The 15,991-nt window shown below is 37.7% G+C and overlaps 2 protein-coding genes across 2 annotated transcripts in view; both read right to left on the bottom strand.

The window, feature by feature from the left end:
• LOC140143419 (uncharacterized) overlaps positions 1-14,789 on the bottom strand; it is a 27,962-nt gene extending 13,173 nt beyond the window's left edge. The window contains exon 1 of the mRNA XM_072165275.1: positions 14,702-14,789. Within this exon, the coding sequence (XP_072021376.1) occupies positions 14,702-14,789 (88 nt within the window). The remainder of the gene's footprint in view (positions 1-14,701) is intronic.
• The window catches only part of LOC140143418 (F-box/LRR-repeat protein 21-like), a 39,129-nt gene continuing 35,665 nt past the window's right edge, over positions 12,528-15,991 (bottom strand). Inside the window, exon 8 of the mRNA XM_072165274.1 lies at positions 12,528-15,991. Within this exon, the coding sequence (XP_072021375.1) occupies positions 14,986-15,991 (1,006 nt within the window). The 3' untranslated portion in view covers positions 12,528-14,985.

Raw genomic sequence — 15,991 nt, 5'->3', positions numbered from 1 at the left:
GGTTGCTTTGATAAACATGTAGGCCTAGGCCTACATGTACATGTACTACGCATCTGGTGATGCATGATGGAACACTGGAATACGTGCATACTCTCACGAACAACAACATTTTGAACAATTACTAACTCTTTTAGTACCATTAAATCTTTAAATAAGTTTACTCACCTTTACTTTTAGGAAGTTTTTGTTGTTGCTGCTGCTGTTGTTGCTGTTGCTGTATTTGTTGTTGTTGTTGTTGCTGCTGTTGTTGTTGTTGCTGCTGCTGTTGTTGTTGCTGCTGCTGCTGTTGTTGTTGCTGCTGTTGCTGTTGTAGCTGCTGTTGTTGTTGCTGCTGCTGTTGCTGTGGCTGCTGCTGTTGCTGTTGTTGCTGCTGCTGTTGCTGCTGTTGCTGCTGTTGCTGCTGTTGTTGCTGCTGCCGCTGTTGTTGCTGCTGCTGTTGCTGTTGTTGCTGTAGCTGCTGCTGTTGCTGCTGCTGCTGCTGTCCATTGGTCGTTGCCATGACGAATTAGTTATATGTGTCATGTATAGTTCCAAAAATTGATAATGACAACATTTACTTCAGGGCTGAAGATGTGTCGATTAATTCGCTTCAAGTTTGGTTTCTGCGTATAACTAAAAGCTAGTACGTATAAGTTGCAGTAGGTCAATTATATATAAACAATAGGCCAATTGTAAACACTGCATTCCAGGCGTAAAAATGGAACTTTATCTAACAAGTCAGCTCAAATCTTTGCTCTTGTTCAAAGTATGTTGAAGATAAGAATAGAACCAGTATCTGGTGAATCCATATCGTATCTAGCGGGCATGTACAGTTAATATTGTTGACAGAGATCCTGGTGGGTCAACTTACTGTCATGATAGTAGAGCTTTTGGTATTTTTGTCACCAGAGGATGATTTAAGGAAGCCCCATCATGCACTGCAAACGTGTTATCACCAGAGTTTCAACTGCCACTTTACTTTTCAAATCCCATTGAATTCTGTGCAAAAGACGTTGTTTAAGAATTGTGCGTGTGTCATTATTAGTTGGTCGATTTCAGATCTAAAGTGATGTATGCATGAAGGATAATTCACACCTTCTGTAGGTAACATAAAATGTGAAATCGACCAGCATTGTGAATGCGTTTTTATTGTAAATATATCGGTCCAAATTCAAATTTAACCATGGCCGCCAATGCAGTGTGCGAGCAGTCGTGTCATGTTCACTCACACAGCTGTGCTAACCGCAAGTCAACACAGTGGCGTGGTGGGAAGTGCTTAAATCATCCTCTGTTTTGTCACTAAAGTAGCATTTAGGGATTGGACACTCTTTATAGGCCTAAATGAAATGTGTGTTAATAAAGTGTTGCCGACATTAATAAACAGAATAGTTAGTTTAGTGTTTATTTGTGTATATATGAGTACAATGTTTATTTATGTTAAACGTTATGTTTATACTACAACACTAAATGTGTTTATCCAGAGTGTGTAGCTTGTAAACACACAAAACAAACACATGTTAGTGTTTAAAAAGTGTTACAGCTACACATCTAGGGGTGTTTAAATAAATGTTAAAAACGTAAACGTTTTGATTTCAATTTCATGTAAGTGCATGGTTGTAGCATAGGCCCTTACTAGGCCCTACTGTTGCGTCTTCCAAACCAATGAGGTACAGTACGGCCAACCGCTAGATCATAGTTCACGGCTTGGCGAATGAACAAATCTATGAATAGGCCTATACTTGATGCCGTTTCTCTTGTTCTTTATTCTTCGATTTATTAATAGTTTAAACTCGATTATAATTCACTAGTTGTTAAATGTTTTTCCTACTTTCCTACCAATGAGGTACAGTACGGCCAACCGCTAGATCATAGTTCACGGCTTGGCGAATGAACAAATCTATGAATAGGCCTATACTTGATGCCGTTTCTCTTGTTCTTTGTTCTTCGATTTATTAATAGTTTAAACTCGATCATAATTCACTAGTTGTTAAATGTTTTTCCTACTTTTCACGTTTTCTTCTGAACTTCATGTTTCATTGAAGTGGACATGGTCAAAGTAGCCCCCTTTGAAATTTCCATTGATTCAATAAGATGTAAAAGATGACTCTCGGTTCACTCGCAAGTGTGACCAGTCCCTAAAAGAGGGGCGTTTCTCCAAACGCACAAGTTTTGATTTTACTGCAACACTGCAATGCATCGTCGATCGGTGATCTTTGCCCGATAAAGTGTTTGCACACATTGTGCTATTGGCATCCCGTTTTACACGTTGGCATCGTATAGGGCAAGAAGGGTATTAACCTTTATCAAAACTTTATCCAAGATCTCCCAAATAGACAAGGAGATAAAGTATTATACAGGGTTCACAAGACGCATGTTCCCCCTACATAAAATAAAATAAAATGACCGCTTTGGCTTGTTCATCATCAGCCATTGCCGCCAAACATTTCATTATTTATTTATTTCATAATTTATTTGTTTATTTCATTATTTCATTATTTATTTATTTATTTATTTATTTATTTATTTATTTATTTATTTATTTATTTATTTATTTATTTATTTATTGATTGATTGATTGATTGATTGATTGATTGATTGATTGATTTATAGCATTCATTCATTCTTTAGCATTCATTTGTTCAAGCCATAAACATGTGTGATACATAAATTGGGAACATCATTTTAAATTAAAGGCCCTTTCAGTGATTTCACAGGAACATTAAAAAAAATGGAAATTTGTCAGAGTTGCTTAGAAATAAAGAATAAGTCTACAGAATTTCATGAAACCACTTTTCCCTGAATACATCGACAAATAAGTCAAAGAGCGGCAGTTTTAGAGAGGTTTTCTACTTCAACTCAGATGGACTCGAGAAAATCGAGATTTTCGTACAGTGCGCCACCAATCGACTGGGAAAACTTCCTAGTCCAGTGTTTCTAACACGGGGGAAGTAGAGTCTAAATTGGTTAAAAACAGACGCTTAATTTTTGTAGTAGAAAACAAAATAAGCAATTAAAGGTCACCGAGGCAAACTAACGGTCAATTCAAATATGAAAAACAGTTACAATTGTGTATTTTGTTTAAAATAGTAGCTACTGATGTAATAAGTAGTAGAAACAATACGCAACGCGTGTTGCAAAGCTTCTTTCGATCTCGAGTCGGACTTTTTGTACTGTCAGTACCAAAAGTCCAGATTCATGTAAATGCTTTATTTTGTCTAAAATACACGGCTTTCGACCGAACCACTAGCAGGCTATGTTAGCACATCTATGCCAATTACAAAGGTACCAAAATCTGAATTTTGATGATTTTTACGATCGTCCGGATGAGCAAATCACTGAATGGGCCTTTAAGTTATAATTGTTTTTATCAATTTTCTTAGATAAAGTGAAAAATGCTGTAAAACAAACAATTATGCATTAAGCCTAATATAGAAGAGAAAAATTAAACTCTTTTTGTCTGGCCGGAAATTTCATAAATGCTTTATTTCAGTGAAAATAATAAAAGGTATGAACAAAAGGTATGACCAAAATCCTGGTCACTAAAAATTATGCACAACGAACCAGTCTGTGCTGAAATCAAGATACTTTATATAGTTGGATCATATCAAAATGTCTTATGGGGAACTTACATTTTGTGAACCCTGTAACAGCATTATGTATTTAGCCATTGCACCGGTTAACGTACTGTAGCAACGATTTGTGTTTGTGATGAATTGTACGTTGTGTCAAAAAAAACAAACAAAAAAAACCACCGCAATATTTTGTGCAGAACGTCTGAGAACTTCACTTCTCGGATACTCAATCTCGGTTTTATTTAAATGTTTTTGCTTAAGGGGGTACTACACCCATCGCATTTTTTGCGGGTTTTTTTGCATTTTGTGAAGAAATGAGAAAAAAAATTGGTCAAAGTGGTATGCAAAATGAAGGGGCAAATCTTCTCGTTCTATTGGTGGCATCGGTATCGATGTAGCTTACATGCTTTTAAAGGGACATGCCCAAAAGCGGTACATGGGGGCACTTTTACAAATTGGAGTATATCTAAAATTTCAGAATTGCTACCGTGAAACCAGTCACACGCACAAATTAAGCATTAATGTCAGACCCTAAAAGTACCAAAATATATATTTTTGGAAATGCATTAATTATGCACAGCTTTGAAAACACATGCTTGGCATCACTTATCATTATTAAAGAAAATAAACTTTTTTTCCCTTCCAGTTGACAATGATATGCAAAATTTGTGTTCGCTAGCCAGCACATCTGTTTCAGGTTTGAAACAGTAAAATCTTAATGATAAGATAATGCTTGTTTTTTAGTTCTAGGCGATTTTTAGGGTCGCCATCTCAGTAAAAGACAAACACTGAATACAATGTAAACGCTATCACAAGTACATGTGTTTGGCACAAAAATGTTAATTTGTCGCAACTTGTTGCACAAAATCAACTAAAGTGAGAACGTTCACAATGTATGTTGGAGCATAATTAATATGCCACCATTTTTACTTACATCAGAGAAGACAATCCTGTATATTTCACTTGAAACAATTCCTGCCAGATGATATTTCCGAGTTTGTGGAGGTCGCCATTATAATTTTGTATTTTGGGGTTGGGCGATACTTGGTACTTTGATACCGCCGATCGGTACTGTGGGTCGATACGATTAATTGGTATCGGCCATACGATACCGGTAGGCTACTTTTGACAGAATATAGAAAAAATAAAATGTATTATTATGAAACGTATTGAAAACAAAAATATTCGAAAATTGAAAACAAATAATTATAAGCAAATATTCTAATCTTTCATTCTCGACTTCACGCCGTGGGGGGGGCACTCGGCAACTTTGGAGGTGACGCGCCTGTAGGGCTGGATAAGACCCCTTTTTCAGCATCGCTGTCACCCAAAGACCCCATATTTTTTACAAACACATGCTCTGTCACCCGAAGACCCCTATTTTCCCCAGGCGGCGAATGGCATGATCGAGCCGGCAACTTGTGAAACCGCCCGGCCGTATGGCATTTTCCATATAGGGGGCCTACCGCTACTTGGTTAGTTTTGTGGGGTTCATTATCGAACCCCAACGGTTTAACTTGTATTTATATTATTTATTAACATAGGCCTATTTGTTTGTGATATTTCAATCGTTTTAAAATTTCAAAATAATCCCATTCAATTACACGGTTGAAGATGAAAATTTACTGAATTTAGAGAATGCAATGCGACCACCACCTGATTTTTCCATTTGATCTGTCACCCAAAGACCCTTACAAGTTCAATTTGAACAGCAACTTTCATTTATCACTGATTTTGTTACTTATTTTGAAAAAAAAAACAATGAAATTTGAAGCCATTTAGAACTAGAAATTCGATTTTCGAGGTTTTTGCAGCGCTGTTTCGGCTCTCACCCAAATATTCCATTTAAAAATAAAGTCATGTTCTCACCCAATGACCCCATATTTTTTACATTTTGCTCTCACCGAATGCCCCTTAGTGCGAAAGTGCCAGCCCTACACCTATAATCCATTTCATATTGAAGTGCCCCCCCCGGACTTCAGGTAGCGAATAAATTGTGTGGTATAGTGATTTAATTCCAATGGATTGTCCCCGGGATTGTCTATGGGATATACTCAGCGGCATACCATGCGTGATATGTGCGAGATATTTCGAGTGATAGAGGTGAAGTTTATGATGTTGTTTTTTTGCAAATTTCCAATGTTTTTCGCCTCCAAATGTATTGGGAACTTTCATAATGATTGCATATTAAAGACCCATTCAGTGATCCCAGCAAAAAAAAAAAAAAATTAAAATTGTTTGAAGGATAAGTCATTCAAATTGTCATTTGGTATTTTTGAAATGACAAATTTGGCAAAAAACGAAAAAAAACCAGCAGTACTGACGAAGTTGAAGCCAGTGGCGTAGCTGCCAAAATTGCCTGTTTGGGCCCCGCCCCCTGGCGCTATTTGGGCCCTCGCCAAAAAAAAAAAAAAGAGAGAGAGAGAGAGAGAGAGAGAGAGAGAGGGAAAAAAAAGGGAGAGGAGTGAGAATGGTACTATATAATATCAAAATGTGTTGCTTTTAGGGCGCTAGCACCTATAATCTCTTTTTTTTCTCTCTCTCTCTCTTCACTTTCTCAAACCACCGGAAAAAAATTGGGTCAACCTTTTCGGGCTGTTGAGGAAGGGGCGGCTAAATTTTTGTTTGGTGGATTTGGGCCCCCGCCCCATACAGGCTTGCCCCCCCCTGGAATCCCAGCTACGCCACTGGTTGAAGCCCCATTCAAATACACAGTAGCTAATTTAGATACTATCAGTATCTAAATTACAGATTCGTGTAAAATGTCTTTCGGCTGAACCACTCGCATAGGCTATGTTTAGCACATCTATGACAATGACAAAGGTACCGAAATCTGAATTTTGATGATTTTTACGATCGTCTGGATGAGCAAATCACTGAATGGGCCTATTAATTATTTTATCATTTTGGAAGAAAAAAAGAAAAATCTAAAAATTTAAAACGATCGTACATTAAGGCTTTAATTAAAAAGAAAGTTGTAAACTTGTTGCATCTAGTTGATTAAAGTGATGTTTGCTATACTGGTTTTATTATCACCTGTGTTGTGTTTACGATTCGTAATCCCACGAAGAGTAAGTTTAGTTCGTTAATGTGGTAGGCCTACAGCCACACGTACCCCGCATCCCCTGAACAAGCACATCCCGACTCATTTCAGGCGCGGATTCAGGGGGAGCGCCGACTGGCCCGAAGAAAAGGGGCTTTCGCCGATTTATGTTTAAAACAATTGCTAAAATTGTCCACCAAATCGCTTCAATTAGATCTTCATTTTGCACAAGTTTCTTACTTCTGAGGGGGGAACATCCCCCTCAGACATCCTCCTGCGTCGCGCAAGCGCGCTTCGCGGCCATTCTTTTTTTTTCATTTTATTTTATTTTTCTAAAAATTCGGCCCCACTCCCTGACTGCTCTGGATCGACAATCGGTAACAAAAGCTGGTATCGCCCATCACTATGAAGATTGACATAGACGTATTATAGGACTGGGAGCGAGTCTAATACGTGTGAGTAACGGCAGAAACCGGTTGTGAAGAAGACTACGTGGATCGCTACAAAAATAAGCGTCCTTAACAACCTGTCAACTTTAAGACAAATAGGTGAAAAATTACACTTTCACGATGTGTTTTCATAATCTTTTTTATTTCACATGATCCGTGCATATATCGCCTAGCTATAAATGGAAAAATATTTTTTTAGACCAATCAAACCAATACATGGGTGTAGTACGCCCTTAAAGGGGCAATTCTTGATCCGCAGCCTCATCCCTCCCACACTTTTCTCAACAAAGTTTTATACCACTGGAAACCTCATGGCTGCATAATGTTTATGTATAACAAAAACTTCTTGCAGATTAATTCGTTTAGCAAAAAACTCGTCAAATTTCAAATGTAGGCCTATTTACGTGATCCACAGCCTCATCCCCACACTTTTTACAGAAAAATTGAGATTTTGAACGTGTGCAAGTGGCCTGCAGAAATTACAACATGGTGGCCTACAGACTGAGCAGTGCATTACACTCACAAACGCAAAATCGGAATCAACTGGCTTTTCAGGAATAAGCTTTTTTCGTGGAAATCTACTAAAATGTCATAAAAAGAGGATGCTAGGATCGCAACTCCTTTAATTTGCCTGTTTCTTTGTTTTGTTTGTTTGTTTGTGTATTTAGGTTTGTCCATAGGCGTATACATGTATTAGGGGACCGGGCACACGTTTGGGTCCATGGAAAGCCATGATTCTTGCTTTTGTTTTGGGCACTTGGGTGGGGATGTCCAGCTATGTCCAGCTGAGATCAGTGGCGGCACCAAGAATTTTTTCGGGGGCTGGGCATGGGGGGGACAGGCAAAATCAACAAATTAATTTTGCACAAAATTGCCTCAAAAAGTGGAAATTTGTGCGGTTTTTTTGCCTCAGAAGAGGGGGGGGGGCAAACTGAGGGAGGGTGGCAAGAAAAATATTTGGGGGCTGAGATTTTGCGTTAAGGTGCGTCGGAGGGGAACATGTCATATATCGGTATTTGCAATCACGTTTCGATAAGCAAGAGGAATGGTATAAAAGGAATGATATACATGATATAAGGGGTGATGTTTCCGCCCCATCATTTGCATGACTTATCTCGGGAGACGGAAATTGCCCAAAACTGTCAGTTTGATATATTTTTGCCCTTAACTCAAGAACCGCAAGACCTATAGAAATATTAATTCAACTATTGGCAACCTTGACTAATTTTCTATTAGATCAATAATGTATTAAATTTAGAAATACACGTACTGCAGTTAATAAGTTAAGGATGATAAACGTGGATAACACCAGACCAGGGATATCCCCGACCAGACAAAATGGCTCCTGCCATCTTACTCGCCTTAACAAACATACGAAAAAAAACCCTTTTTATAAAATATGGAAAAAAGCATTTCCTCTATAAACCGGTTCTCTGAAATTGTATGACTCATTATGATAGCTAAACCTGACATCCTGAACATGGAATCTGTCGCACACCACACTCTAGGGGCCTCACATTTGACAATGGACTATCCAACTTTACGAGCCTTTGGGGGAGGGGGTTCAAAATTGCAAACAATTACTGGTGGCTTATATTTTGGTTCATCCACAGTATTAAAATTAACAAAAATTAAGAAAATTGTTTATTATATTGACTTGTGGGGACTTTGATCTCTTGTTGTGGATGGGATATTCAGTAAAGGTCAAAGTTTAGTAGCGATATGCTTGTCATTATTATCACAGGGAATTGAGTCTATTTCAGCAGCAAAATATAAAAATAACTTCAATGTTATTTGATTTCTAGGCCTGTAATTGTTTATATAATTAAAGCTATTTATCAAACTTGGTTGCTTCGTTTCGACCAATAAAAAAATGAAAATAAGAAGAATGGTGACATTGGTATGCGCAACATCAGCAGCGTGTGATAATTCCGAACGGAATGTTGTTTTGGATGTCGTATATATCAAATCATGGGACAAGCTAGGAGTAGCATTTTTATAGAAGATCTCAATGATGATGTTTTACTAGAGATTTTCTCTTCTCTGAATGTGGTCGACAGGGGACGAACCGTAAGGTATGAGACCTATTTTGAAACATTCATCACATCGGCTGTGACTGCCAACCAACTCTAGTAATGCGAGTGACTGAAAAGCAGTCCACATGCAGCGCTCGAAATAAGGCGCGTCCTTGCGTCAAATACCCGTGAAAGTAGGCGCGGACCCGCAAATTTCCGACGGTACGGGTCCGCGTGACCCGTAAAAATTGAACCAAGCAAAGGGCAAAAAATCCTAGTTTTGTTGTTCCACTGAAAAATCCGATTTATATAATACGTACAGCTCCCTGAGTAGACTTTCATTTTAGTTTCCCATCAAGTTTTCAACCAGGATCGCCGTAGCTAATTCTCATTCTTGAAATTTCAAAGGCAAGGGTCCGGGGTCGGACCTTTCAAAATTGGTGAGGACCCTTGACATTTCAAAGGCAAGGGTCCGGAGGACCCTTGGATTTTTGTTCTTATTTCGAGGCCTGTCCACATGGTCCACGCCAAACAAACTGTTCACTATTCTTTCTCAATGGTGTTCATTAGACAGTCATCTACTATATTTATAAATTCGAATTTATAAACTTGTGATAGAGACCTATAATGGAGGCTGCCATTATGACTGGACAACCAGTTTATCTGGATGTTTTTCCTTTACTCACTGATCTCGTCTCTCGACAACGTTTTAAATGTTTCCAGTTCGATAACAATTCTCTAAAAGTAGTTGTAATTTTTGTGAAAATCCATGAATAGCAGCATCTTGTTTTCCTACTCATTGGTATGAATAGAGTGGATGCTTATATCGATAAGTGCTTGGTAATGGCCGCGCCGCCCATGTCCCCTATCACGCCTATGGGCAATTTAATTTATTAATATAATGTACATGGCTTTCGAACTTCGAAGGTGTGAAGTGTTGATTCGGTGTAGTCATATAGGCAAAACCTTTTTGTATTTGAGAGGCAGCAATTATGGGCACAAACGAAGAATCTGAGAGGTCCAAATCGGGAAATTTTATATTGACATTAAACTGTCACTTCATTTGAGGCCATGGGGGTACGGCAAGAGTCTTAACGTGTAAACATTTATGGGGGCTTGTCCGGGATCTTAGAAGTAACATTGAAGTAGTTGCTAGGGTTACGATACACCCGGGACGATACGGTAAGATCTGCTTTACGAATGCGAGACATTACACTTTGGAATGTCATTGACCGGCCGACCAGTTTGTGCGTTAACTAATGTAGAACGGTCACAACCAAAGTAGACCTATATTGAATCAGTGCTTAAGAACCACGGCGCTGTAAATTAGTAAACAAAACCAGACAAATTATAAAAAATATTGAATGTAATCAATTTTCTTTTCATTTCATTTTTATTTCAGAGTTTGCAAGCGATGGAACAAATTAATGATGACCGGTAGCCTATGGAAACATATTGACTTTCGGCGACCAATAACAATTTGGAATCGAACCACGAAGGTTACAGCTACTTGGCGATTTCCGCTTTCTGAAACTCACGTGCGTTCATTTCTTGATGCCTATGCTACAAGAAGCCTTAAAGAACTTCATTTATACGTTACAACAAATGGAATACTGCGAAGTATACGAGATAAATGTATCCAGTTGTCGTATGTGTCACTGGTTGGAGTACCTTTGTACATCGACTTACGTTTGTTACCCACCAGCGTAACAAAATGCGTCGTAAAATACGCGAAACAAACAAATGACTCTTTCGCTGACGGAGAGTATCTAAATATTAGGACCCTGGTTCAACTCCAGTTTCTATCACTTTCAGGGGCGTATCTAAACAAAGAAATATACCACGAAGCTTTCACAAACTTACCAAAACTTACCACATTAATTCTTGAAAATTGTCACGAATTATCAAGCGACGGATTTGAAATTATTTGTCGAGGATTATCAACCAATCTGCGCTGTCTTCAACTAATTTACCTCATGAAGTGGCAACAATTTGCGATGTTGGAACTATTTTTAAAACACGTGATCACGTATCTTAAACAATTAACCCATTTTACTTTAAAAATCACACTAATGGATACATCCTTCCGATACAAACCGCTCCAAATTGATTTCTTTCTTGAACACATAGTAGAGATTAGCCACATGCGATGTTTGGAGTTCAAATTTTCGCGCTTTACAAATAGTGTATTTTCCGAATATGGTATTCGCGCTATAGTCATTGAATGTCCACAGTTGCAGCAACTTGTATTTCACGAATGTGAAGACTTTACTGATGGATGCCTTGCATTGATATCGAGATATTTACCCGAATTAGAATCCATTGATATTCGGCAATGTCCAATATCAGATACTGGTATTAAACATATATCTTTCCATCCTTGTATAAAGACAATCAAGATAGCTTTGTGTCCTAATATTTCGTCACGCGGTCTTTGTCGGACTATAGGAACACTGCCTAACATTCGTGAATTGCATGTTTACCCTGGATATTTAACTGACACAGATATTGACATTCTACTAACAGAAAACTTGGATTTGAAAGTACTATGGCTTTATTAAAAGTTATATTGATTTTGTGGTAAAGGAAGCAAGCATTTTGACTCGTACCGTAAAAACTCGATAGTTAGCATATTATCGAGCGCTTTTGAAAACATGAAATTGTACCAAAGTCCAGCGCTTTACCAACTGAGCTAATGGGGTTGAGACACACATTGCAGGTTTACTTGTTCGTATCGACGATTTGCTCAAAACCTTTTACACTTTTGTGGATGGCGCTCGACAGTAAGCACATATGCTAACTATCGAGTTTTTACGGTATATCTATAGCCCTAATATTTTAGTTCCTGTTAGACAACCAAATTTGTTCGATCTTTCGTCGGTGCTGCTTCGATGTTTGTTATTAATGAACTATGAAGTAATCAGAATTAATTGGTCAATCATTATATGCGAAGATTCATATCTTATCACAATTGACAATAATCAACTAATTGATTTCATTAATGATAAGGATCGACCAAGTATTGTTGGGCGATCGAAGGATCGAACCAATTTGGTTGTGTGGCCTTAAATAGCGATAATCGCTGTTCGCTAAATATCCATGAAACTTATTTCAGGCAAAGGACGGAATGACTCTGCAACCTCTATATACACTGCAAAAACAAACGTTTATTTTTATTTAACACGATATTATATTGTGTTTTGAATCAGGGCAACACTTAATAAACACGTAATTAGTGTTTATAACTATGTGTATTGACACCAAGTTACGTTAATACACACTATATCGTGTTTTAATTAGAGAATAAAGGTATTGTTTCTAGCCGCTGGAGTGCATCTATCGTCTCATATAACACGGGAGACATCATTATTTTAAGTAAAACAACGAGGCGGAGCCGAGTTGTTTTACGCCAAAAATAATGATGTCGCCCGTGTTATATGAGACGATAGATGCACGACAACTAAAAACTAATACCTTTATTCTCATTCTTAAACACTTCAATTCAAATAAAAATATCATAAGTATTAAAAATTTAAATCAAATTAAACTCTACATTTTACAAGGAATTACCTAGGGCTTAAAATCGATCAGTCCCGTTGTTGCTATGCGACTCCGATTGGTTCAAATAGCGAGTACGCGTATCGCGTCTGTGTACACGCGCTGACCCGTGTGATATCGTGTCATATCACACGGGTAAGAACCAATAAGATTACAGGAACGTTCTCAAGTGTTTAAGAATAAACAATAATTGTTTTTGCAGTGAAGGCCTAGTGAGGTAACAAATATGATGCAATTTAACAAATGACAAAGAAGTAAAAGAAGTAAAATATAGACATAGCCCAAAGTATACACGTATTCAGTCTTTGTTACCGTACTTAAATATATTGCACATCTTTGTAAAATAAATAAAAACATCCAATTGTTTCAATTATGTACGGAAATACTAATTCTGTACATGTAGAACATGCGACTTCCATTCATAAATATTCTCGCCTGTGGAGTGTGGATGAACGTATTTGGTGTTTTGGTTATGTTGTTGCGACATAAATAAACGTCAAGAAAATAATGCAAAGGGAAGGAGGACCCATTTTCCTCGTATCGCATTTTTTAAGTTACTGCAGAGATCACACCACTAAATTGCGTCCAATCAATCTGACCGAAAAGTAACTATAAGTGTTTCATTCGCAAAACCACACCCATGCATGGTTCATTTCACCAAACTTTACTAAGTCTCGAAATTGTTCTTAACTTACGACGAGTTGTAAGTTCAATTTCACTAAACTTACTTACGAACGATATCCTTCGTTAGTATAGGGATTTACTACTAAAGTTACGTTTAGTATATTGGTATTCGTAACTTTACGAACGGTTACTTGAGTTACGAAGAGTTAAAAGTTTAATGAAATGAGATCTGAAACCGAGAAGGAAAACAAAAACCCAAACTGAAAAGATAAAAAGACCCTGCGGACCACAACATCAAACAGGGCTTGAAAATTATACTTTAAAAAGGTGCGATGCTTGGACAGGGTGATAAAAAATTGCTCCATTATCAGACCTAATTATTTATTCAAAAGGAATAATTAGTGCTAATTAGCTGATTAAATACTTTCAAATGACAGCTTTCAGTCATAAATAATCATTACAAACCTAAAAGAATATACAATATCTCTTTGTTTGTCTTTTTTAGACTAACTGTTTACAATTCTGAGAATTGACTGTTTTACGGCATATGGGAAAGGTCATGGACGAGCCTGTAGATGCGCTTGTTAGTCTAATTAATGAGATGAACTTACACCAAGTACATAATTATTTAGTTGCTACCATTAATAATATCAAATTGGTACTAATTAATCATAGATTTTGTTTTTAGATTGCATTTCGAAAAAGCCTCAGTACTTTTCAAATGAATATAGAGATCATAACTATAATATGGTATCAATCATTTTGATACAGCTTCTATACCCTACCCAATACCTTAACAATTATAATAGGCGAAGTGGGTATTTTACGTGTAAAAAGAGTTGTTTTCTATTAAAATGTTCTTAGAAATATGTTATATTCATATCTGAGATATTTTTCCATAATGCACGATATCTGCCAATGACACATACAATTCAGATAAACATTAAATAATATTATTAAATTTTATACTACAAAGTATGACGATATGCGGCCCATACACGATCAATTTTATTGATCAATATTGTGGTACCTACATGCAGGAGTGGAAACAAAATCTACCAATGTGCAGTATTAATGTTCGCGTATACAGTACACAATGGTAGATTTTGTATCCACTCTTGTACTAGGGTCTTTGATATTGATCAATCAAATTTATCGTGTACGGGCCGCATAAGATAAACTCTGTATCATATCCTCAACACAAGAGAAATTATAACACTATAGTCGTGTTCACACGGTCGGACATAAGTGAGTTATTACCGGTAATAAGCGACTTATAACCGGTAATAGTGACTTAATAAGTGACTTAAGTCCGACCGTATGAACACGACTTAAATTTAAAAAGCAATACAGCCTGATTTGGAGCGGGCATCTGGTATTCGCCGTATATGTAACAGGATTAATTACCATAGTAATGCGTGTACACTATTTTTAAATGTATTGCCCTGCACTAGAAATTACGCTGCTCCACTTCATTGCACCCTAGATTATCAATGAACAGGATGAAGACCATGGTTGGTCGTAATTCTATAAACATTTTACATTCCATGCTTGTTTCATTCGCCCCTGTAAGAATAGTGTCTTTGAAAAAGCAGTTTGATTGCACACATGCACAGGTGATGAGTGCAACCTTCTTATAGTGCAGGGCAATACATTAAAAAATAGTGTAAACCTATATGGTAATTAATCCTGTTACGTCACTTCTTATACGGCGAATGATCCATCTCAAGTATAGATCATCATAATCATTTTAACAATTGCACATTTGGTACGTTAGTATATTGAAGTGTGGGATGTTTATGCAAATAACTGACACTTTCTACAGTGTAGAAACCACTTCCTAGCAGATTCAAAATCTTTAGTTTCTTCAGATGTTGTCCTATGCACTTAATGATCTCATCCGTGACACAAATACACGATTCGAGTACCAATTCTTCCAAACCCGGCAGGTTTTGGCAAAAGTTTGAAAACACTTCCTCGCTAAAACAATACGGACCACGCCCAAGCCAGAGTTGTTTGAGTTTCCCGCGTTGGCTTACAGTCGACATAAACGCGTCAAAATCTGATTCAAGTTTTGCTGTAATAAAACGGAAGCTCGTTAAATTAGTCAAATTTTTCGCGATGCAATCTAGTATGGCTTCTGATGGATCATCCTGTTTCGATGACTCATCGAGTTTGAAATTCATCAGCCACAATTCTTCCAAATCAGGTAGACTCTCACTCAATTTGGCAATACCTTTGACGTCAAGTCCATCACAATGTGCGAGAGACAGATGCCGCAGATGACGACACCGACTCAGTCTACACAAGAGGGCGTGTGTGAAGCCACCGCATTGGAAGTCAAAGAACGACCCTCCCTTCGGTGCTTCCACGCCCATGAACGTGAGCTGAACTTTGACAACCCTGTTTGATATTTGTAAACTATCCGTCAAATCATCATTTAAGCTCTTGACGAAGTAAGGCACTGGGCGAAGCTTAGAGTCTAAGGCAAGACGCGGTGGCCATGTTGGAGGCCAAAAACTAAATACCTCTACATTTGGGCAATGCTGACGTAAAAACAACAAAACGTCGGTACCGATGACTTTGAGATGTATCGACCGTAGACCGCCATTGGCGTAAGTTTGTAAAAGTCTGAGGGCGTTCTTTTCGTCGGTCCAAGGGCTGCACGGAGTTGAGTCGCATGTTTGCCAAAAATTAATACATGTCCAGAGTCGGCTATCTCTCATGACCTCGTTCCATCTTTTACATACT

This window comes from Amphiura filiformis, unplaced genomic scaffold, assembly GCF_039555335.1.
Source record: "Amphiura filiformis unplaced genomic scaffold, Afil_fr2py scaffold_21, whole genome shotgun sequence".
NCBI classification, from domain to species: Eukaryota; Metazoa; Echinodermata; class Ophiuroidea; order Amphilepidida; family Amphiuridae; genus Amphiura; species Amphiura filiformis.
Note: the sequence above shows the minus strand (reverse complement) of the source record. Positions and strands in the feature narration are given on the sequence as shown.